Raw genomic sequence first — 25,094 nt, forward strand, 5'->3', positions numbered from 1 at the left:
ATAGACAGAGAGAGACAGAGAGACAGAAAGCAAGAAATCACTCCCCAGGGGGGATGGCTACGCCACAATCCCTTCTCCTCCATTCTCCTCTCAGGATCATGGGCACGCACACATACGCGCCTGGCGTGAGTTTAAGCCATTGGGTCCGGGACGCGAACTGCGGTCAACTACATGGGAGTCCAGTGACATAGCCATTATGCTAACTGCTGGTCCTGGTGGGGGTCATTTCTCACTTTCCCTTTCACTGTCTCTATTTCTCTATCAAGTGTACATACCCTATGGCAAAAACTTTAAAAACAAACAAAATGTGGCCAGATAAAGGTTTCCAAATGTGGTAGGCTGAATAATGCTCACCACATTATAATAACTACTCTTCCCCCAAAGATGGCCATATCCTAATTGCTGGAACCTGTTAATGTTATCTTATGTGGCAAAAGGATGATTAAGTTAGATGCTGAAGTGGGGAGACTATGATGGATTACCTGTAAACACGAGAGGAGGAAGGACAGTCAGGACTGGGGAAAGGATATGTGAGGTCAGACGCTAATGTCAGAATGATATGGGGCCATAAATCAAGGATGTGCAGAAGGCAAGGTAACGATTTTCCTACAGTGCCTGCAAAAGTAACAGAGCTGCAGGACCCAGCTCAGAGCGCGGCCTATAGAAATGGAGGAAAATACATCTGCGTTGTTTTGAGCCACTAAAGTTGTGGTAATTTGTTATGGTAGCCATAGGAAACTATGGATTCTCTTTTTTAAAAGATTTATTTATTTATAGTTATATTTATTATCATTATTCTTCAATTATGACCAGAGAGAGACAGAGAGAAAGGGAGAGTGAGAAAGTGATTTGCTAGGTCCAGGACTTGAACCGTAGTTGCCCATGTGGGAGTCTAGCACCTCAACCACCACACCACCTGCTGGCCCTGGGCAACTACGGATTCTATAGTTATAGATTATGGTACTTGGAAATGGGGTGCTACTGTAAGAAATACTTAAAAATGTAGAAGTGGCTTTGGAATTGGGTAATAGGGAGAGGCTGTAAAAATTATGGGAGCATGATTATTAAACAGCCTAAGCTTAGACTGCTTTAAACACAACATAGGTAGTAATATGGATGTCAATGACTAAGCTAGTGAAAACACAGAAAGATGTGAGAGGAACAGTAGGAGAAAACCTACACTGTCTTACAGAATACCTAAATTGTCATAAACAGACTGCTGGTAGAAACGATCATTTCAAAGGTGCTATTAGGGCTGAGAAGGATGTCAGGAGTGCGTTATTAGAAACTGGAGAAAGGAATCCTTGCCATGTGGCAAACAGCTTAGCTGAACTGCATCCTGCAGTTTCATGGAGAGCAGAATTTGTAAGTGATAAACTTGGATATTTAGCTGAAGAAATTCCCAAGCAAAGAGTCAAAGGTATGGACCGTTTTCATTTTGCTGATTATAGTAACAAGTAAGAAGAAAAAGAAAGATCGAGGTAAGATTTGCTAAGCAAAAATGGACCAGAATTTGATCATCTGAGAAATTGTTGGATTTCAAAGGAGGTAAAAAATTGATTTATTGTCAGTATAAAGTGGCCAAAGAGGTGGTTGGACAACCTTTGCTAGTGTCTTTGAAGATCAGGTCAGAAAATTCATTCATATAAAGGGTGTTTTTTTTTTTTTTTTGAGAGGTTTTTGCTATAGGGTGCAAGTGACTACCAGAATTATAGAGAGAGAGAGAGACAGAGAGACAGAAAGCAAGAAATCACCCAGCAGGAGGTATGGCCATGCTGCAAACCCTTTTCCTCCATTCTCTTTTTGGAATATTGGGCATGCACGTACACGCACCCGGTGTGAGTCTAAGCCACCGGATCCGGTACTCAAACTGTGGTCGACTACATGGGAGTCCAGCGACGTAGTCGTTATGTCATCTGCTGGCCCCCAAAGGGCTCTTTGAACAGATTATAAACATGATTTATAGGTTTTCAGGGGCTCTGAGGAAGGCCTACGATGAAGACCTTTGTTTAATTTTGTTCTGTATAGTGTTTTCCAAACTTGTCTGGCCATGAAGGGCAGAAACCACATCTGCTTGTGTATCAAATGTCTAATAAATACAGTCTCATACAAGTTAATTTTAAAACGCATTTTGATATAATGATGTGACACAATCTGCTCTTTGTATCTATAAACGAAGTTGTGCTCTGCTAAAGACCAACAATGACATATGTGTGTATTTGCACAAATGTTTAATGGAGAGGAGAAATAGTGATCAGGACTGAAAAAAAAATCATGATGCCTTAACAAATGGTGAGCAAACTGCATTAAGGTGAATTTAATATCAGTAACGTACACGTTACAATGCCTTTCATGTGTCTTTGCTCTACACGTTCGTTAACTTACCAATGGCAGCTTTGCCCCAGATTTGTACACTGAGATCTGTTTTTCCTTTTGTGGATCTATTTAGTATTTGAAGGTGAGTTTTAAATCTGTGTTGTTGCTCATTTTTTTCATCTCCTTCCCAAGGATTCCATTCTTCACTTCCCAAAGTAGACTGCTCTGTTTTTAAAAGAGTTAACAGTGTTAACCAGTAGGTATAATTGTTGTTAGATAAATTTAAGTTGTAGATAAATCTGTCATTTAAATGCGACGTTAAGTTTTCTAATATTGCTCTAACTTCAATTTTGCAGAGATAAAGCAACTGAATTGGAACTAAACACACACAACTAAAAAAAAAAATGTGACTTAATTTTTGTTGAACTTTCACTGTGAATGATTTAGAAATAAAATGTTAATACAAGACAGGAAAATTATCTTCCCCCAAACAAAACCTTTCAAAACAACTTTCAAAACACGTTAAACGTGTAACATGTATCAAGTTACTGTTTAACTTTTGCAATTCTTTATCAATTCTATGTACTAACTACCTCGGCATAAAAGCTTGATTTCAGAGTGTAGGTTCCACCAGTTTTAGACACCATTGTGCAAAATTCTGAATAAAGGGAGTGATGAAGCTGAGTCCAATTCTAACTCAAGTCAAATACAGGACCGAGTAAAGAACTTGGAGGAAAAGCGCGGGGGCCTTCCGAAGCCCCTGCAGGACTAGAGAAGGCTCTTTGTGTCCAAGTGGACATAGAGGCTTAAACTCTGCTGCGATCTGTGGCCCTCCGGCAGCATTCCCGCAAATCCCGGGCATCTAAACAACATCTTGGGTTTAATACAAGTTTTCCTGGTGTGAGCACCTGTCAGCCTCGGGGGTGGGGAGCAGGGGCGGCTAGCGAGATCCAGACAAGGAAAGAAACACGTCCAGTCCCGAATCCAGGCTAGTTCTAGTCTGGAGGAGGAAAGCGCACCCTGGACAGGGAACAAGCCAGGCCCTGCTCCACCCGTCCCCGCTGCCCAGCAGCCCTAGTCCCGCCGCGCAGAGAGGAGGGGACGGCAGCCCGGGCCCTACCTCGGCCGCGCCTCTCCCGCGCCGGGGCCGCATGCCCCGCTGGGCCGCGCCCGGTGCGCGTCGGCCGCGCCCGAAGAAGACGTGGTAGGCGGCGTAGAGGGAGAAGAGGCAGTACACGGCGATGAGAAAGGAGCAGAGCCTCTTCCGCGTTAGCCGCATCCCACTGGGACTCCCTGTCAGAGCTTCTCCGCAGCCATGGTGCCGGCGGAGGAAGAAGCTCAACGCCGCGGCGGAGACAGCGCTCACTGCAGTAGGCCCAGGCCTGGGAAGGCGGAGCCGCCACAGCGGTCCTTGCTCGCGGCTCCTTGGCTCCGCCCCGTGCTCCGCCCCGCCCCGACAAGCCCCGCCCAGAACCCGCCCTGGCCCCGCCCCTAGCCTTTTTGCCCCGCCCAGGCTCCCACCGCTTGTATCACTCGCCCCGCCCCTTCCAGGCCTCACCTTTAAGGAGCGTTGAGATTACTCCTGACTGGACTCTGGAATAGGGGATTGCGAGGTGAGTTCGTCTTGACTGCTGCTTCCCATCATGGGGAGAGGTAGGAGCCTCGGCAGTGAGCCCGTAACTTCCTCAGGCACAGTAAGACTTGGGGAGAAAACATACATGATTTTTGAAGGCTCTGTGAAGGCACTGACCTTTCGTGTTTTGTTCCACTTGGCACCCCTAGCCCCTAGAAGAGGGCCCGCTGCATTGGTAGATGAGTGAGTAGAACCAGCCTTCAAAAAGTTAAATGGTGATGGTTCCACACAATGGTAAATATAATTAATGCCAGTCGATTGTACTTTCAGAAATGGTTAAAATGACACACTTTCTGTTTTACATATATATACCTTACCGCAATAAAAATAGTTTCAAAATGGAATTTTATTACTATGTGTTCACTGCACAGCGACATGCAGTAATTCGTTAAACAGTGGCTATAAAATCGAATGTTGCCAATGAACTTTCTATGTGAAGCCTTGCAAAGTTGGGCTATGATATTTTGTCAGCTGTGTCTAGTAATGCCTGCTAAAATTGCCTGACAGTCTTGCAATGGTATGCTCATAACTAGGATAACGATTGTCCAAATTTGTTCATGATTAAATAGTTCCCCGGTCTTTTGTGCTAAAACGGGAAAAGTCCCAGGCAAATTAGGACTACTATGTCAAAAACTGCTCAATCTCCCATAGTTCCCTGCTTTAAAAGACCTGTTCCAGACCATTTGTACTCAGATCTCCAAATTCTACACATTTTGCCCCATCGTTTTCCTTCTGAGACTACTAAGTTTCTCTCAAAGTGTGGTTTTCTTGTTCCGTGGTAGAGTTAATAAATTTAACTTTCTTTAATCCACAAATTATTTTGGTGGTTTCTTAGGAGAAATGGCAGCTGCTTTATGTATATTGTGATAATTTAAGGATAGAGACCAATAGATGGTGTACTGGCTATGTCGCTGGATTCCCACATGGCTGACCCCAGTTTGAGACCTGGACCTGGAGGCTTGAAATTCAAGACTTGGGCATGTGCATGTGTGCCCAAAATCTTGAGAGGAGAATGGAGGAAAAGGGATTGTAGTGTGGCCGTCCCCTCTGGGGAATGATTTCTCGCTTTGTCTCTCTGGCAAGTACATGCACCCTATTGTAAAAATCTGTCAAAAATAATAATTGAAAGATAGGGAATATTATTTTATAATTGCCACAATTGTACAAATGCTACTGACTAATTATTTTACTACTGAGAACAGTACACGAGGTAAACCTAATGGGGGTTGGTGTTAACTTGAGTAGGGAAGAAAATTTAAATGATGGTGTTGCTTTACTTTACAAATGACTGCAAAACTTGATGATAAGTTTTTGTTATGCATTAAAATTACAAAGGAATCTTCTAATCGATCTAAGTCTGACAGAGTTCATTTTCCTTTCTCTTTGCTTTTAATGGTTGAGCTCAATATAATCTTATGTGTAAATTGCTTTAACCTCCTCAATTTGGGGTGGGTGAGCGGAGAGCTTGAAAAATCATGCCAGGTGTGTGTGTGTGTGTGTGTACACGTGCGCGCACACACGCATATGCACACGCATGTTGGCCCAGGGTCCCAGAAAGAGAATGGAGGAGAAGGGATTGCAACATGGCCACCCACCCAGGAGGGGATTTCTCATTTTCCCTCTCTCTGTCTCTCTCTCTCTCTCTAGCTCTCTTTGGCAAGTGTATGCACCCTATGGCAAACACCTAAAGAAAAATGAAAAAAATATAGTATTTGAGGTCTTTCCCCACTTAATTTTTGACTTTTTACCACAGGTCTTGATAGCTTATACATAATTCCCTTCAATCCATCAACTTTACACATTAATATTTTCATTAATTCACCCTGATAGAGTTATATTTTTCCCAACAGAATAGACATCTCCAGTTTATACTGCACATTCGATAGTCTGAGAAACTATTTTCTGAGGTTCGTTTTTATTTTTATAAACTGTGCTATTTTTGTTTTATAACAGGGTTATTGCTAGCTGCCACAGATGGACTGGATAGGAGTCTAGCTTTTTCAGGCCCTACAACAGTTTACAGAGCATGAAAAACACTTAGTCCTTGCAAGCTTAACTACATCTTTCACTGGCCCTTGAACTCTTGCATCTGTTTTGGCAGTTTTCATTTTCCAAGAGACTAATTTAAAAAACATTCCAATATAGGCCTTCTCTTATTTCTAATTTTATTTTGTGCTTTTTTTCATTACATTTTCAGATTTTTATTTGATTTTTAAAAATTTATTTCCCCTTCCTTTAACATTCATCTTTGGATTTGTCAGTTTTGTCTATTTTTTTTTTTTAAGAGGTATTTTGCCTCAGGTCACATGCACTTGCTGGAGAGAGACAGAGATAGGGACAGTGGGAGGGAAAGTGAAAAATCACTCCCCAGGGGGGATGGCCATGCCACGATGAGATGATTTCTCCTCCATTCTCCTCTCAGAATCTTGAGAACCTATGCACATGTGCCTGACATGAATTTCAAGCCACTGGGTCTGGGACTCAAACTGCTGGCAGTTATATGGGAGTCTAGCAATATAACCACTATGCCATCTGCTGGCCCCTGTTTGTCTATTTTGGAATTACTAGATTGGACATTGTTTTTCATTGCAGTAGTTCTCCCTCATCCACAGGAGATATGTCTCAAGATGCCTTGTGGTTATCAATCCCTATCTATACTATTTTTTACTTTTAAAGAATTATTTTATTCAATTTTATTTATCATCAACATCATTATTCTTATTTTAATTTGACTAGAGAGAGACAAAGAGAGAGACAGAGGAGGAAAGTGAGAAAGCAAGTTGCCAGGTCTGGGACTTGAATCATGGTTGGCCATGTGGGAGTGCAGCACCCCAACCACCATGCCACCTGCTGGCCTCAATATAGTATGTTTTTTTTAATCAGATAACCAATAAGGTTACTAAGTGACTAACAGGTAGGCAGCCTAGTCTGTGGCTAAACTGAACAAATGGATGATTCATGTCCTAGGTAGGATGTAGCAGGATGGCTCAAGATTTCATCATGCTATTCAAAATGGTACACAACTTGAAAGTCATAAATTGTTTATTTCTGGAATTTTTCAATTAATATTTTAAGGCTGTGGTTTATCACAGGTAACTGAATCTATGGAAAACAAAACCTTGGATAAGAGACTACCGTATTTGTTTCTTCTGCTTTCCTATTTGTTTGGTATTCCTCCTCACTTATTTAATTGAATGGTTGGCTTATAATTTTATCATTCCTTTCTAATACTGAAATAATAGACCCAGAGGGTGGTGTGGTGGTTAAGGTTGCTGGATCCCACATGATTGACTGTGTGGTTCAGGTCCTGGACCAGAGGCGTGAAAAAAACAAAACAAAAAAACAAAAAAACAAAAAAAAAAAAAAAAAAGAAAAGAAAAAAGGGGCCCGCAGGTGGAGTGGTCATTGAGGGCACTGGTCTCCCACATGGCTGACCACGGTTCAGGTCCTGGACCTGGCAGCTTGCTTACTCTCTCTCTGTCCCTCTCTGATCAAGTTAAAATAAATAAAAATAAATAAAGTTAAATAAAATAATTAATTTTTTAAAAAGAAAGAAAAGAAGCAATAGAAACCTATTAATTTACCTCAACAGCACTGGTCACATTCTCCAGGTGCATTCTTCATTATTTGGGTTTTTTAATTTGGTCCAGTAGAGGTTATGAAAGCATGACTGGCTTTTTCTTTTTCACTCTCTTCCTTCCTTCCTTCCTTCCTTCCTTCCTTCCTTCCTTCCTTCCTTCCTCCTTCCTTTCTTCATTCCTTCTTTATTTTTTAGAGAGAGATTTTTGCTAGTGGACACATGCACTTGCCAGAGAGACAGAGAGAGACAAGGAGGCAGAAAGTGAGAAATCAGTCCCCAGGGAGGATGGTCATGCTGCAATCCATTCTCTCCTGTTTTCCTCTTGGGATCTTGGGCATGCACGCACACGCACCCAGTGTGAGTTCTAAGCTGCTGGGCCCAGGACCCAAACTGCAGTTGACTATGTGAGAGTCCAGCGATGTAACTATTACTCCATCTGCTGTTCTCGACAATGTGGCATTTTTATTTATTACCTAGTAGTAAGGATTTGTTATGGTCAGGCTTTTTTATTACTTTTTTTTTTTTAAATTTGCTATGGATACATGCACTCAGCAGAGTGTGCGTGTGTGTGGGAGAGAGAGAGAAAGAGAGAGAGAGAGAGAGAGAGTGAGAAAGCAGCCCCCAGGGGGGTGGCCATAATGTAATCCCTCTCTTCCATTCTCTTCTTGGGAATTTGGGTACACATGTGCTTGTGCCCAGCTTGTTTTATCTTTTTTTTTTTTTTAAACTTTATTTATTTATTTATATTTCTATCTGTCTGCCTTAGAAGGCAGTTTTTTCAAGCTGTCAGGTCCAGGACTCAAATCACATAATAGGCCATCTGGGATCTAGCTGCCTTAACTACTACACCACCAGCTGGTCCATAGGTATCTTTTAATTAATTAATTAATTTGGGGTTATTTTCTCTTCTGTGAATTATCTCTTCATATTTTGCACAGCTAGCTGGGGCACAGTCTCCCCACCCCCACCATGCCCAACCTCCAGGTTGGACTTGGAATAGAACATGTGGTCCCAGCCTGCAGAGCACAGCGATTAGCCGCATGCTACTGAGACTGGGCCATCGTGAGAATTATTTTTTTTTAAACAGCTGATAATCAATGTATTAAAATAGCTGACTTAAGCATTTGCAGTGGTGACTTCAACCTCAACTCCTGGTTCAATACTGATGGGTATAATCTGTTTAACAATCTCAGGAGGACTGTGCCAATCAATGAGTCACTTGGGGATTCGCATCTGGAAATGATCCCATGTCTTAGAACCTTCGCCACAAGGTATTTTTCTTGTAATGATTCTCCAAGTCTTGGTAGGCATCTGAACTGGTCCTCTCACTGAGATTCTTTTCCTTTGTACCTCTGATCAAGTCAGCCTGCACTTATCTCCAGAGACTTTCTGTGCAGTTAGTTAAGTTAAGGTAATTCTAATTGGGTGAACAGCCAACTCTGGCTCCATGGGCGTTTTTCCAGTATCTTTAAAAGCCATGGCTGTGACAGAGCTTCCTGACCACCTCGTTCCTTGACAAGAGTGGACAGTGGCGAGTCAGGCCCAGGAGTGGGCTGACCAGAGCTCCGTCTCCGCATCTTCCTTAAAAAGGAAGCAAATGCTTTCATCTACAGTTGGTGGTGTAATTCATTCCACAAATATGTATGAAGTGATATATGAGATAACACAGACTGAAAAATAGAACATCTGAATTATTTGAGCAAATTTTCCAGTTTAAACAAAAAAAAATATTATGTCTTGAAATCTCTCTTACAGTTGTAATAAATGTTGGGAGTTTTGAAGTAAAGAATATTAAATAATCCTTGTAATGGATTTTGTGCTCTTTACTGCGACATTGTAGTTAGCACAATGAAAAAAGTGTAGTTACTGGAGATGGAACTGTCCAAAAGAGAAAAGAAAGAAAGAAAACTTTGACATTTTAGGGTTAGAACAACACTGTCAAACTGAATAATCCTAAAAAATAGGAGGGAAACTGCATTTAAAGAAAGTGAACACAGGAGGGAGCTGCAGATAGAATTTTTACTATATACATTATATATTAGAGATTTTTATATTAGTGATTTCTGATCTTTACTCATAGAAATGGTTAATGAGAACATCAGTTTTACAACCTAATATTTTTTCTTTTTTATAATGATTTATTTTACTTATGTATTATTATTATTAAATTGGACGAGAGAGAGAGAGCGAGAGAGCGAGAGAGCGAGAGAGCGAGAGAGAGAGAGAGAGAGAGAAGGAGAGTGAGAAAATAAGCCACCAGATCCAGGACTAGAACCACAGTTGAACATGTGGGAGTTCAGCACCCTAACCAGCATGCTACCTGTCAGCCCCCTAATATTTCTTAAAATCAAGTTATTGTAAACTGACACTCTGAGAAAAAAGATCTGTGAATATAAAACAAGGAGATTCTTGGATTTTCTGGTTAGACCAAGATAATCACATGTACGCTTGAGCGAGAAGAAGATAGAAGAGGAATTTAGAGATGCAGAGGAAATCAGATTGACTGGAAACAGGATTTGAAACACTGGTGTGGGCTTTGAAGGAGGGGCGTAAGACAAACAGCAGGTGCTCTCTAGAAGAGGAGCATGACCCCTGCTGGCAGCCAGCAAAAATATGGATCAATTGCCAACAACAGGAATGAAGCTGGAAGTGGGTTTTCCCCCAAGGTCAGTCCAGGCTAGCCACATCTTCAGTAGAGAGAGGGTTTAAAGAACCTGACTTTGACCAGAGGATCCCTTCCTGGAATCTCACATATACAGCTGTGAGATAGTAAGTGGGTATGGCTTTAAGCCATTACATTTGTGATAATTTGTTATAGTAGCAATAGAAAAGAAATATTCTGTTTATGTGTGCAGTTTGGAAGAATGGTCCATCAGGGGTGTCATGACTAAGATGCTTCCTGGGAATGAACTAAACTTAACAGGAGACAGAGTTGGGGGATATTAGGGGTTTCTTCTGACAAGGTATAAGTGTCAGAAGACAGACAATTTAGAGTATGGCTTTGTATATCTACTCAAATTGCTTACCAGGTGCTATGGTGTGAATGTATTAGTTTTAGGGGACCAGCAGATAGCATAATGGTTATGTTTCTGGACTCCCACATAGTTGACCATGGTTGGAGTCACAGACCAGGCAGCTTAAAATTCATACCAGGTGCATGTGCTTGCATGCCCAAAATCTTAAGAGGAGAATGGAGGAGAAGGGATTGCAATGTGGTCACTCCCCTTGGGGGAAGGGGTGATTTCTCACTTTCTGTCTCTCTGTCTCTCCAGTGAGCTCACGTGCCCTATAGCAAAATCTCTCTCTCTCTTTTTTTTTTAGAGGTTTTCGCTATAGGGCGTGTGCGCACGCCAGGCAGACAGAGAGAGACATAGAGATAGAAAGCGAGAAATCACCCCCTGGGGGGAAGGTCACGCTGCAATCCCTTCTCCTCCATTCTCCTCTTGGGATCTTGGGCACGCACGCACACATGCCTGGCGTGAGTTTTAAGCCACCGGGTCCGGGACATGAACCGCAGTCGACTACGTGGGAGTCCAGCGACATAGCCATTATGCTAACTGCTGGTTTCCTCTCTCTCTCTTTTTTAAATAATTATTTTATTTAACTTTTATTTTCTATTTATTTATTTTACTTTGACTAGAGAAGGACAGAGAGAGAGTGAGAGAGAGAGAAAGTGAGAAAGTCATCAGGTCCAAGACTCAAACCTCGATTGGCCACGTGGGAGTCCAGCCCCCTTAACCACCAGGCCACCTGTTGGCCCCGCAAAAATCTCTCTTAAAACAAAAAAAGTTTGCGTGTTGGAATGTGATTGTACTGTGAAGGTACTGAAAGGAAAGTTAATCCAACTATGGGATTAAGAGCCTTAGGGTGGTGATAAGAATGGGGCCCCCATTACTGACTCCTGGTAGGTTTGTGGAGAGGGAATGAGAGAGACACACAAACACAGACATGCAAGTTCTTTCCATCTGATACCTCCACAATGTTATCCACCAGCAAGAAGACAATTACTAGATGTGGCCCCTGGCTCTTTGACTCCTGCCCCTCCTTGCAACACACATACCATGAGCTGAATAAAACTCTGTTATTGTAAGTTACCCAGTCTCAGATAGTGTTATTAAGCAACACAACAAATCAGAACACCAAGTCAGCCCCATGCATTCATACATAAGCCAGAATCATCAACAGGTTAAAAAAAGTCTTGAGCAGGGCAGGCAGGTGGTGTGGTGGTTAAGGCGCTAGAGTCCCACAGTTCCACATGGCTGACTGCAGTTTGAGTCCTGGACCTGGCGGCTTGCTTTCTCACTCCCTCTTTCTCTCCTTCTATCTTTCTCTTGTCAAATTGAATAATAATAATAATAATAAATAAAATTAAATGAATAATTTAAAAAACCTGAGCTGTTTCACAGAAATGTATATAATAAAATCTTGAAAATATGATACATTTGTTTTTTATTTTTTTTAAATGGCACATGTAACAGACTTTAGAAAACAGAGTTGAGTTTAGTTACCTCACAGGAAGGTTTATACTGAAGCATGTTGGAACCCTTAATGTTTGGAGTGGCTTAGGCAATGAAATAATAATTTTAGATAAGACTCTGTAGAGGAACGTGTTTTTAGACTTCCTACTGAATCCATGATAACTTGCCTTTATTTTGCGATTGGACATGTGTATTTGCTAGAGAGAGAGAGAAAGAGAGAGAAAGAGAGAGAGAGAGAGAGGTAAAATAATGCATCCCCCAGTGGTGATGGCCATATCATAATTCCTTCTTCTCCATTCTCCTCTTGAGATTTTGGGCATATACGCACATGTGCCTGGTATGTTTTTCAGGCCTAAATTTGAACTACACAGTTGGCCATGTGGGATCCAGGTGTCATAACCACCATACTACCGACTAGGCTAACCTTGGTAACTTTAGTATCACAGTATTTCTTTTAAAGAATTATTTATTTATTTTTATCTATTGTTATTGTTCTACAGTTTGACCAGCAAGAGACGGGGGTGGTGGGGGGGTGGAGACAGGGAGAGTGAGAAAGAGTCACTAGGTCCAGGACTTGAACTACGTTCAGCCATGTGGGAGTCTAAGGCCTTAACCACCATGTCACTGTGGGTCCGAATCACAGTATTTTTATGTTGCTGACTTTGACTTAAATTGTATAATTTACTCAGTTTAAATTACTTGCCAAAGATCGCCAAACAAGGTGGCATCAAAATCTATATCCCTGGGCCTTAAAATATATGATTAAAATGTAGATTGTGGTTTATACCTTAATTAAGATCAGAAGGTGTTAAAGTTGAGCATTTAAAAACAGTTGTAGTTCTTGAACCACTTACATATTTGGTCTCAATTGGCTTCTTAATATTCAAAATCTTGTCTTCCCCAGGGTAATATAACTTTGCTTAAAGCTATTTATAAGTTGAACTTGGCACTGTAGAAATTTCTTTTACAAAAAATAAGAGACATTAAATATATACTGAAATCCCTACAAAGTCTTGAGAAAAAGATCTCCAAGTTATATGGTAACTACCTTATATAGAAATGAGTCATAAAGTCTTTTTGGCTAGATTGTGAGTGTATGTGTGTGTGTGTGTGTGAGTGTATATATTTGCCAAACCTTTATTTTACTGTTGCAGATTGTGTCTTCCAAAAATTGTAAAATAGAGTGTATTCTAGATCTGTAACTGTATTTGGACTGGGAGCATTCTAAAAGTAATTTCATATGGGATTACAGGGGCTTGTCTAGGTACTATTCAGTTGGTTCTGCAGAGGTCAGATGTATTCCTGAAAGACTTTGCTTTGAGACTTCCCAAAGTTTCAGTCAATTCATCACTATTTTAAAAACTTCCAGGGGTCTTCAAGTGGCGTGGTGGTTAAGGCACTGGACTCCCAATGACCAACCACAATTCAAGTCCTGGACCTGGTGGACTGCTTTCTCACTTTCTTTCTCTGTCTCTGTCTCTGTTTCTCTCTTTTTCTGTCTGGTGAGTGTACATGCCCTATAACAAAATCAAGAATAATAGTAAAAATCAATATTCCTAAAATTTAAAAACTTTCTATTAGAGAATATTTCAAACTCACGAAAATAGAGGTCATATTCAGGTTTGATTTGGGGCACAAATATGTCATAGGTGGCACCTCTGATTGCTACAAATCCAGAACCATATACTGGCCAGCTGTTTCTCTTTTCTGGGTTAAAATCAATCAAATAAGGCCCAGTCTGGAGGTGCAGTTGGTAGCACATTGAACTAGAGTGCAGCATGAGGCCAACCATGGTTCTGATCACCAGGTTGACCTGAAAACAGGCTGGGTGCATGTGTAAGTGCCTAAGTGCCCATGATCCTGAGGAGCTGGAGGGCTGGAGAAAAGGATTGTGGCATGAAGAGATTATATTCAGGGTGCTTCTTTCTCATCTCTCTGTCTCTCTCTCATGCATGCATACAACTTTCTATCTTGAATAAAATAAATTTAGGGGGAAAAAAGCTTGATCAAATGAATTTGGGTATTATTGACCTGGTCTATCTAGTGTAAGGTTCCAATGATCCTTATTCCTAGTAGCATTTGGTGGCATTAGAGAATGAGACAGAATAGGGAATTATAGTTATTCAAGGACAAAAAATTTATGGGAACAACTTACACCTATTTATTTGATTTTTCCCTCCTGACACAGTTCCTTTCATCTTTTTGGCCCCAGAACTAGTGAACCTACATTTGCTATAAGTGACTTCTACAAATGTTAGGTTGAACAAATGATCTTACCGGTTTTTAGCAAACAAGTAGCAATTGAGTATATATATATGCCTGTCAATGTCAAACACAGAAATGGATTTACTGAATTACTACTACACCAAGAAAAGTTTTATGGAGGAAATATAATAGCACAATGACAAAATCTTGTTGGTTAGCTACTTTGGGATTACCGGAAAATAGTCAAGGAGTTATAACTTGTCTGCTTTGGGCTTTTTACGGACTATATCAAAGGAAGATCAGGTAAAAATCAATTCTGTTGTTGTTTTGCATAACCTGAGTTTTCTTTGTAAGATATTCAACTTAAAAGCACAATTTTTTTTTATTAAAGAAATAATACATGCTCATTATATAAAACTTTTAGGATAGAATTTGAAACTTCCAAAAAACCAAAAGAAAAAAAAAAGATTATGCATAACTGTACCACCCTGAGACAACCACTTTTGTGTTTTTGAAGAATTTGTAGTATCATTTTTTTAAAGTATATTTTTTCCCTGTAGTTGAGACCCTTCTGCATGTAAAACATGTGGAATAATATAAATATTCAGTGAAGGTTAGTTATCATTATTGTCATACGCTAGTTATTTATTTATTAGTTTAAGCTTTTTGCCATAAAGTGTATGTGCTCACTGGAGAGAGACAAAGAGAAACAGAGAGAGGGACAAAGAGAAATTGCCTACTAGGGCAATTTTTTTTTTGAGAGTTTTTTTGTTTGTTTGTTTGTTTGTTTGTTATAGAGCTCATAAGCTTGCCAGAGAGACAGAGAGAGACAGGGAGACAGAATGTAAGAGATTACCACCTCATGGCCATGCCACAATCCCTTTTCCTCTGTTCCCATTCTGAGATCTTGGGCACACACACCTACATGCCTGGCATGCATTTGAAGCCTCTTGGTCTGGGACTTGAACCATGGCCAGCCATGTGGGAGTCCAGTGACATAACTGCTATGTCATCTACTGGTCCCCCATGAGGGTAATTTAATGTTAAATTGAGTTAACATTAATTAAATAATGGCCATGCCACAATCCTTTCTTCTCTATTCTCCTCTTGGAATTCTGAGCATGCATGCACACACAGTTGGTGTGATTATCAAGCCCCCAGATTCAAGTTTTGAACAGTGGTTGGCCATGTGGGAATCCAGTGCTTTAACCATCATGCAACCTGCTGGACTCGCTTCATGCTATTTAAAACCTTCTTTCTTAATTTCATTGGATAAAAATATTTTCTCATGTTATAACTTTATGCTTTATGAATTATTTTATTCTGTGTGTATGCACCATTTTTATTTAAGGTTTCCTAATTTTTAGATATTTATGTAATCTTCACCTTTTATTTTCTTGTGATGTACCTGTACAATCTAGCATCCTCACCTAGAATTCTTATAATATTTAGCAACCAGGCTCATATTCATCTCTCCATATGGCAATATTTAGATGAAAAATCACTAGGTAGGTAAGGTCCATGTTCTGGGGTCCGGTCCTGCAGAAGGGCTCAATAAAATTTTCTGAGCAGCCAAAAACAATGACAGTCAATCTCAGTACTAGAACTCTTCTGAGAGTGCACTGGAGCTTTTTCAGAACACTCTTTTTTTCCCCTCCATTAATGTGCAATTCAACAAATTTTTCAACTCATTTCCCAACTCAGTATAAAAGAAGTAAAAAATTAGAAGGTCATTTGAGTAAAGCTACCAGACAGAGGCACAATGTAACTGACAATTTGACAGTAATGAAGGATAAGGAAAGATCAAAAATTCAGAAGAATGCAAAAGCAGGGAACCAGCAGTGAGCGTAATGGCTATGTCACTGGACTCCCACGTAGATGACCGCGGTTCACGTCCCGGACCCGGTGGCTTAAAACTCACGCCGGGCGCATGTGCGTGCATGCCCAAGATCTCGAGAGGAGGATGGAGGAGAAGGGATTGTGGTGTGACCATCCCCCCTGGGGGGTAATTTCTCGCTTTCTGTCTCTATATCTCTCTCTGTCTGGTGAGTGCACATGCCCTATAGCAAAAATCTCTCCAAAAAAAAAAAAAAAAAGCAAAAGCACAAGATTCTGGCCAAATCATGTATTTTCTTCGAGATTTACACCATTGTATAGCCTCCCCAATCGTTGAATTACAGCCTGCAACAGTGACAGATATTCCTAATGATGACTTCAACATTAAAAAAAGTAGATTTAACAATTTTGTTTAAAAATCAAGACAGTCTATGAAGTCACAGAGTAGAGTGGTTAAGACCCTAAACTCCAGATGGCGGTCTACTGTGTAATGTCACTTATCTGAATCTGACTTTGAGCAAATACTTTTGTTTTTGTTTTCTATTTATTTATTTATTTATTTATAATCACGTCTTTACAGTGTACACCATTACTGTTTCCAGCGCAAATACTATGCATGTCAGTTAAGACAAAGATATTACTCTATGCCTTATCATCAGTAAATAGCTTCTTATTTTATCATCAATTAAGCATAATTTTACTTGCTTTTTCCTTCTCCTTTCCCCTTCTTCCCTTCCATACTGAACTTTTTTTCCCACATTTTATTGATTCACAAAATATTTTAAACTAAAAATAAGGACAAAGCTAGAATCTAGTGACAGTGCACTGTAATTTTCTCCTGAAATATTTTTTCTCTTTCCATTTCCCCTTTAGTAAAAGGGAAATGGAACTAATTTAGCTGCAAAAAATTACGCTAATCTCAATTTGTTTGTCATTTGCACAAAGCCCCATAAGAATTCAATTTCTGATGCAAGGCAACAGATACTATTGTATTGTTGAATTTATGCAAATAAGAATGCTCACACATATTTTCCAATTGCATAGGGGTCAGGAAGGGAGAAAAGTTTGTTCCGATTAGGAAAATAATAGCAAATCGCTGCACCAATCAACAACTCACAAGAGAACCAAAATCCTGGGAACCAGTAATCAGCATAATGGCTATGTCGCTGGACTCCCATGTAGTCAACCGCGGTTTGCGTCCTGGACCCGGTGGCTTGAAGCTCACGCCATGCGTGTGTGCGTGCGTGTGTGCGTGCGTGTGTGCGTGCGTGCCCAAGATCCCGAGAGAATGGAGGAGAAGGGATTGCGGCGTGACCATCCCCCCGGGGGATGATTTCTGGCTTTCTGTCTCTCTGTCTCTCTCTGTCTGTCTGGTGAGCGCATGAGCCCTATAGCGAAAAAACCTCTCAAAAAAAAAAAATAAATAAATAAAAGAGAGAGAACCCAAATCCTTAAATCTGGAAGACAAAGAATTGAAGAAAATCAGTAATATTTTAGACAATAGTCATAGAATTCTATTTCACCAGTTCAGTCTCATGTAGTCTCTCTTTTGTTGAATTCGCAGTGTTACTGTGGTATGATCTTTCCATTGAAATCACAGAAGTTAACATTCAACATTATTATTGATATTTTCAAACTTATCCCTACCATTAAGTTGGCCTTTTGCTTGGTCATTTTTGTTTTCTTATTTCTATCTGCCTTTAGTTTTCCTGTTATAGCACTCCCTTAATTCCACTTGGCTTACTCCTAGCAGCCACTGGCAAATCAGCCCAATGTGGCCTACACCCTTGACTACCACCTGCAATAGAAGGCCCAACACAGTATCAGCACTACTGCATTCAAGCACTATAGTAGTAGCAGGTATCTTCTTAGTTATCTGATTCTACCCTCTATTAGAACAAAACAAGACAATCATTAGCTCTATGTCTAGGAGCTATCACCATCCTATTCCCAGCTATCTGGCACTAACACAAAAGGACATAAAAGAAATTGTAGCATTCTCCATCTCCAGTCAATTAGGCCTTATAATAGTAACAATTGGCATCAACCAACCCCATTTAGCCTTCTTACACATCCGCACCCACGCATTCTTCAAAGCAATGCTATTCATCTGCTCGGGGCCTATTATTCACAGCCTCAATGATGAACATGACATCCGAAAAATAAGAGGACTCTATAAAAACCTACCATTTATCTCATCAGCCCTAATAACTGGCAGCGTAGCATTAACAGGTAAGCCATTCCTAACAGGCTTTTACTCCAAAGATCTAATTATTGAATCAGCAAACACTTCATATATCAACGCCTGAGCCCCTCTCACCACTCTTATTGCTACATCCCTTACAGCTGTTTACAACACCCGAATTATCTTTTATGCTCTCATAGGTCAACCACGCTATCTATCAATCATCATTATTAACGAAAACAATCCACTTTTCATTAACTCAATTAAGCATCTCGCAGTAGGAAGCATTTTCACAGGATTCCTAATTTCCAATAACATCACACCCATGACTGTTCCACAAACAATACTCATATATCTAAAACTTGCCACCCTATTTGTAACCATTATAGGATTCTCTATCACTATAGAATTAAACCTTATTACCCTCAACCTAAAACATAATCACCCAACACCATTTCACAAATTTTCAGCCATATTAGGTTACTCTTCAACGACAATCCATTGCCTACTCCCTCACTGACATCTAACAATAAGCCACAACTGGGACCAGCAGTTGGCGTAATGGCTATATTGCTGGACTCCCATGTAGTAGACCGTGATTTGATTCCTGGACTTAGTGGCTTTAACTCACGTTAGGCGCGTGTGCGTGCATACCCAAGATCCTGAGAGGAGAATGGAGGAGAAGGGATTGTGGTGTGGTCATCCCCCCATCTTGCTCTCTCTGTCTTTCTGGTGAGTGCATGTACCCTATAGCAAAAATCTCTCCAAAACAAAATGAAACAAAAACAAAAACAATAAGCCACAACCTATCATCAATACTTCTAGACATAACATGACTAGAAATAACTCTGTCATAAAGCATTTCCAACATACAACTCGCAGCCTCACTAAAAATCTCCAACCAAAAAGGACAAATCAAATTATACTTCTTATCCTTCCTCATTTCCTTAATACTAGCTATGTTCATGGTAATCTACCCTCCATGTGTAATTTCAATAACAATGAAAATACTAATAAATAAAGTTCACCCAGCTATGATCATCAATCAATAACCATAATCATAAAGAGATACCACCCCCAACGAATCCTCATGAAAGAATCCTGAGCTATCATTATCAAGCAATATTCAAACCTCCAAATCCTTTAAAATAACAACATTCATACAACAACTTATAATTCCATAACAACACCTAATAATAAACTACTTCAAATAAGAACATTAGACCCTCACATCTCTGGGTATTCCTCTGTAGCCATAGTAGCCATATACCCAAACACTACCAACATACCACCCAGATTAATTAAAAAACTATCAACCCTAAAAATGAACTTCCAAGACTCATGACAATACCACAACCAACTCCTACACTCACAATCAACCCAAACCCCCCATAAATAGGAGGTGTCTTTGAAGAAAATCCTACAAAACTAACAACAAATAATACACTAAGCATAAATACAACATATGACCTAATTCTTACATGGAATTTAACCATGACCTATGACATGAAAAGCCACTGTTGTATTTCAACTATAAGAACCTAATGACCAACATACGAAAAAAACCACCTGCTGCTCAAAATCATCAACCACTCATTCATTGATTTACCAGCCCCATCAAAGATCTCATCTTGATGAAACTTTGGCTCATTAGTAGGAATTTGCCTCACCCTACAAATCATTACAGGCCTATTTTTAGACATGCATTACACTGCAGACACTACAACAGCCTTCTCTTCAGTGACACATATCTGCCCAGATGTAAATTATGGCTGAGTCATCCTTTATCTTCATGCCAACGGAGCATCGATATTTTTCATGTGCCTATTTCTACAGGTAGGTCTAGGCCTATATTGTGGCTCCTATACCTTCCTTGAAGCCTGCAACATTGGAGTAATCCTCCTATTTGCTGTAATAGCTATAGCATTCATAGGCTGTCTTCCCATGAGGGCAAATAGCATTCTGAGGGGCCACGGTCATCACCAATCTCCTATTAGCTATTCCATATATTGACACAGACCTTGTAGAATGAATCTGAGGAGGATTCTCAGTCAACAAAGCAACTCTAACTCGATTTTTCACCTTCCACTTTATCCTGTTTATCATCACGACATTAGTAATTGTCCACTTACCATTCCTACATGAAACAGTATCCAATAACCCATCTGATGTTGACTCTGACACAGACAAAACCCCATTTCACCCTTATTATACAATCAAAGATATCCTAGGAGTAATTATTTTACTAGCCCTACTATCTAGCCTAGTCCTATTTGCTCTGGACCTCTTCGGAGACCCTGATAACTACACACCAGCAAACTTAGTTACTGCTCCACTACACATCAAACCAGAATGATATTTCTTATTCACATACACAACTCTACGATCAATCCCAAATAAATGAGGAGTATTAGCCCTAAAATGTTCATCCTAATTCTAGCCTTCATTCTACTATCCCACACCTCTAAACAATGTATTATAATATTTCGACCAATCAGCCAATGTCTATTCTGAATCCTAGTAGCCGACCTATTAACACTAATATGAATCGGCGGCCAGCCAGTAGAACACCCATTAATCATCACTGGACAAGTAGCATCCATCCTATCATTATCTACTCATACCCCTAGCAAGGATCATAGAAAACTATCTTTTAAAATGATAGCTCCTGTAATATACACAGTATACTGGTCTTGTAAACCAGAAATAGAAAATTTCTTCCTGGGACACTCAAGGAAGAACATAACTCCACCATCAACACCCAAAGCTGATATTCTAATTAAACTATTCCTTGTGAAAACTAATAACTTATACCAATTGTCATCCCAGTAACTGTGACATAATGATTTTTCTAAACATCTAAACAAATCAACTTATGCCCATTCTTTATGTACTTTGTGCATTATGTGCTTCCCACATTATATATGGCATAGTACATTAATATATAACAGTACTTAGTACATATATGTACTCAAAGAGCTGGTCTGGTTTTGGTAAATTCTTTCAGCTTTTGTTTATCTGAGAATGTTTTTTTCTTTTCTTTCCACATGAGGGATAATCTTGCCAGATACAGTATTTTTGGTTGAAGTTATTTTTCCCTTAAGACTTTGAATATATTTTCCCATTCTTTCTTTGCTTGCATTGTTTCCAAGGAGAGGTCTGATGTTAGCCTGATGGGATATTCTTTGAAAGTAACTTGATGTTTCTCTCTTGCCAGTTTTAGTATCTTGTCTCTGTCTGTGGTTTTGGTCAATCTGGCTAAAATGTGCCGTAGAGAAGATCTTCTTGGTTTGATTCTCTGTGGGATCCTTTGTATTTCTTGGGTCTGGATATTTGAATGCCTCTCTAGGTTTAGAAAGTTTTCTTCCAGGATTTGATAGAATAGATTATCAATGCCCTTATTAGTTTCTTCATTTACTGGGATACCGATTATCCAGATGTTTGGGTGGCTAATGGTATCTAGTATTACTTGTATATTATTCTCATTTTGGGAGTTATTTTCTTAGTCTCTTTGGCGAATTTTTCTAGATCAGAGGTTCTGTCTTCTATATCTGAGAGTCAATCTTAGGCATGATCTAATCTGCTTTTAATACTTTCAAGGGATGTTTTGATTTTCTGTATTATGGCCTCCATCTCTAACAATTCTGTTTGATTCTTTTTTATGGTATTTCCTCCTACAGATCGTGCAAGAACTTTCTCATTTCCTGGAACTCTAGTCTCTTTTCTCCTGCATCTTCTGGAGTTTGTTGTCTCTCTTCTCTTGCATCTCTGTTCCTTCATCACTATGAATATTCTAAATTCTTCATCTGACATTTCCACGAGTTCCTTTGTACTGTCTGTGGAAGATGAAAGGCTGTTCTTTACTCTTTGGGGAGAGATATTTTCTTGATTTTCCATATTTCTTGTGCCTCTGCAGTGATTTCTGGTCATCTGATGAATTATATGCTACTCCATAGTTTCTTGGACTTAATTCTGAATGTTAGAGGTGTGCAGAAGGAGATGACCTGCAACATGTCTGCAGTTCTGTTTCCCTGTTCCTCATCAAGCAACCTGAACTTTGTTGATGAAATTGGATATTAGAAAGGCCTCACAGTTTCTAGGGAAAAGGTACACCAGGGCTGAGCTGTGGGGTTTCAACTAAGAATTCAGAGGTGTGTGGGAGGAGATGAGCTGCACTCTCTCCAGTATTTCTCCCTGCTGCTCACTTTGTAGTCTCTCTTCTCTGACTTTTAGTCACATTGTGGTATATTCACATTTAGGTCATTTGTTGGAGATTTCTGCTACTATAAACTCATATGCTTCACTTAACTGTGAGATACTTCTATGCCTATTTTACCTCTACTAATGTGTTTTGCAATGTAGTATTCACAGAAAGAGAATTGAATTCAGATTTATGAAGATGAGTTTCACCCTTTCTGTAGCAGTTCAGTGGGTGCTGAGGTTTTCTATGACCCTAAAACTATTCACATGTTTTGCTACTGTGCACCTACAATTGTCTAGATACTCAAAGTGTGGAAACTGAGAAGGAAGGTGAGAAAGTCAAGTAAAAGAAAAGGAAAAAAAGGGAAAAAGACAAAAAAAAGACAAAACAAACATAGAAAAAAAGCAACAAATAGGGAAAAATTTTTTTCTTAAAAAAAGGAAAAAAACAACAACTGTGCAGCACAGAATGAAAGGGGCAGATTCTGAAATTAGCAAGAGAAAGGAGAGGTCGGAGACAAGACACAGTAGTTACAAATTTAAAAAAAACATATAATTTATATATATACACACACACATAAATATGTGTGTATATGTACACACACATAAATATGTGTGTACACACATACATATGTAAATTCTGAGAGAAAGGGAGAGGGAGAGAGGCAGACAGAGATAGAGAGAAGACAGAGACCGGCCTACCTCACTTCGCTAGGAGTTGGGCTTGAAGGAGAGCTTTGGGGCAGAGGCTTAAGCTTTCCCATGAAAGGGGCAGAGCTGGGCCCACCTCAGATGCACATGAATTCTCACTTCGCTAGGAGTTGGGCCCTTCCTTGAGCAAATACTTAAACTCTCTAATCTTTATTTCTTATTTACGAATTAGAAAAAAAGTTGCATTACCCATCTCATGGGTTCGTGCAAGGAATAAATGAGGTAATGTCTTTACAGCACTTAGCACTGAGTCTGGATAATAAGCACTTAGTAAATTATTGTCATTAAAAATAATGAGTAAAAAAAGACTTTCATGAGAAATTGTTTAAAAATGGTAAAACCTTTTCATCAGGAAAATTCAAGAAAAGCAATTTTTTTTTTGCTTGATGATATATTGGTGAGGCATTATAGATGCAAAAAACACTAGTTGATTTATGTAAGTATCTGTCGAGATTAATTATGAGCAGGAATTCTAATTAAAATTTTCTGTATCTCAAGCATAGTTTTATGTTGATTTACTAACAAACTCATTTCAAACAATGGCTTCTAGTTACTCATAGAAGAAAAATTAAGCATTTATTAACTTTTGTCCTTGCTGGTTCATAGGGATAAACAATATTAGAGAAAATAATTATTTTTCTCCATCCAGCAACACCATTCTAAATCTATAGTCTCCTAGTCAAGAGATCAGGAGAGGAGTTGTTCAAGCTCTGTCCTTAATTTTCTTTGAACTCCTGGGTAGGTCTTTGAGATTTCTTGACCATATTTTCATTTCCTGTTAAATGAGAACGTAATCCAGGCTCTTGCCAGTCTGTGAGCAGAAGCACATTTATGCCCCCAAATTATGATAGTTCCTGTCATCCCTTGCTCACCTAGGTCCCAAGCACTCAACCCTGCAAAGGCTCCACAGTCTATAATTTTCAATGGCTCCATTCAGGTGAGGACTAGGAGACATCTCAAATGTTCTCTTAATGATTCTGCTGCAGTTTTCCACTATCACTCCTTGCCACCATGCTTCAATATCATGTCTTTTGCTGAAGTCCCTCCTGAAAATGCACCTAGACTATCCATTGGTGATATTTGAATCTGTAGGGTACCCAAAACTGCACCAAGCCCATTGTGGAGTGAGGATCAGGCATGGTCTCCTATGAGTTTTTTTCTTTTTTAGTTTCAATATTAGGGCTTATTTTTTCTTCCAGAATGAGGTTAAGTAACAGTTTAAATAATGATCAGAATGTAGGGACCAGCAGTTAGAGTAATGGCTATGTCACTGAAGTTCCATGTAATCCACCGCAGTTTGAGTCCTGGAACTGATGCTTAAACTCATGCCAGGCGTGTGTGCATGTGTGCCCAAGATCCTGAGAAGAGAATGGGGAAGGGATTGCGATGTGGCCATCCCTCTGGAGGCTAATTTCTCGCTTTCTATCTCTTTGTCTCTCTCTTTCGGGCGAGCACATGCACCCTATAGCAAAAACCTCTTAAAGAAAAAGAATGTGTAAATGAACATCCATTCAGGTAAAACATCACTACTTTAAAAATGGCTATCTATGAAACATTGTGTATGTAATAAATATACTTTATGTTTAGGCTAACAGGTACCATCTTGAGAGCTGAAAAGTTTTTTGTAATTGATAAATAATTATACTCAAGAAAAAAAGGTGTTTATATCTGAAGTACGATATATCCTTAAGTGTTTGTCTTCATATAGCATTCAAACTCCAAAACTGTCTAGGAAGTATGTCCTAAAATATAACTCATACTTTAAGTCATAAAAATAAAGACTAAGGGAAAAATTCATTTAAAACAAAATTTATAGTTTATATTTTTAGTTCCTCATTCAATAAAATATCAATTGGCAATTTATTAAAAAGTAAATAAATGAATAAATATGCTGTCTGTTAGTGCTGAGAATCTGAAATATATATATATATATATATATATATATATATA

The 25,094-nt window shown here is 39.5% G+C and overlaps 1 protein-coding gene and 1 pseudogene across 1 annotated transcript in view; one reads left to right on the forward strand and one right to left on the reverse strand.

The window, feature by feature from the left end:
* Positions 1 to 3,746, reverse strand: part of RXYLT1 (ribitol xylosyltransferase 1) — a 23,036-nt gene extending 19,290 nt beyond the window's left edge. Inside the window, 3 exon segments of the mRNA XM_006154151.3 lie at positions 2,386 to 2,541; positions 3,437 to 3,469; positions 3,472 to 3,746. Coding sequence (XP_006154213.1) covers positions 2,386 to 2,541; positions 3,437 to 3,469; positions 3,472 to 3,595 — 313 coding nt within the window. The 5' untranslated portion in view covers positions 3,596 to 3,746.
* Positions 3,747 to 14,408: 10,662 nt separating this feature from the next.
* Positions 14,409 to 20,863, forward strand: LOC102496859 (NADH-ubiquinone oxidoreductase chain 5-like; annotated as a pseudogene).
* The last annotated feature ends 4,231 nt before the right edge of the window (positions 20,864 to 25,094 follow it).

Source organism: Tupaia chinensis, unplaced genomic scaffold, assembly GCF_000334495.1.
Source record: "Tupaia chinensis unplaced genomic scaffold, TupChi_1.0 Scaffold000395_1, whole genome shotgun sequence".
Taxonomy (NCBI): Eukaryota; Metazoa; Chordata; class Mammalia; order Scandentia; family Tupaiidae; genus Tupaia; species Tupaia belangeri.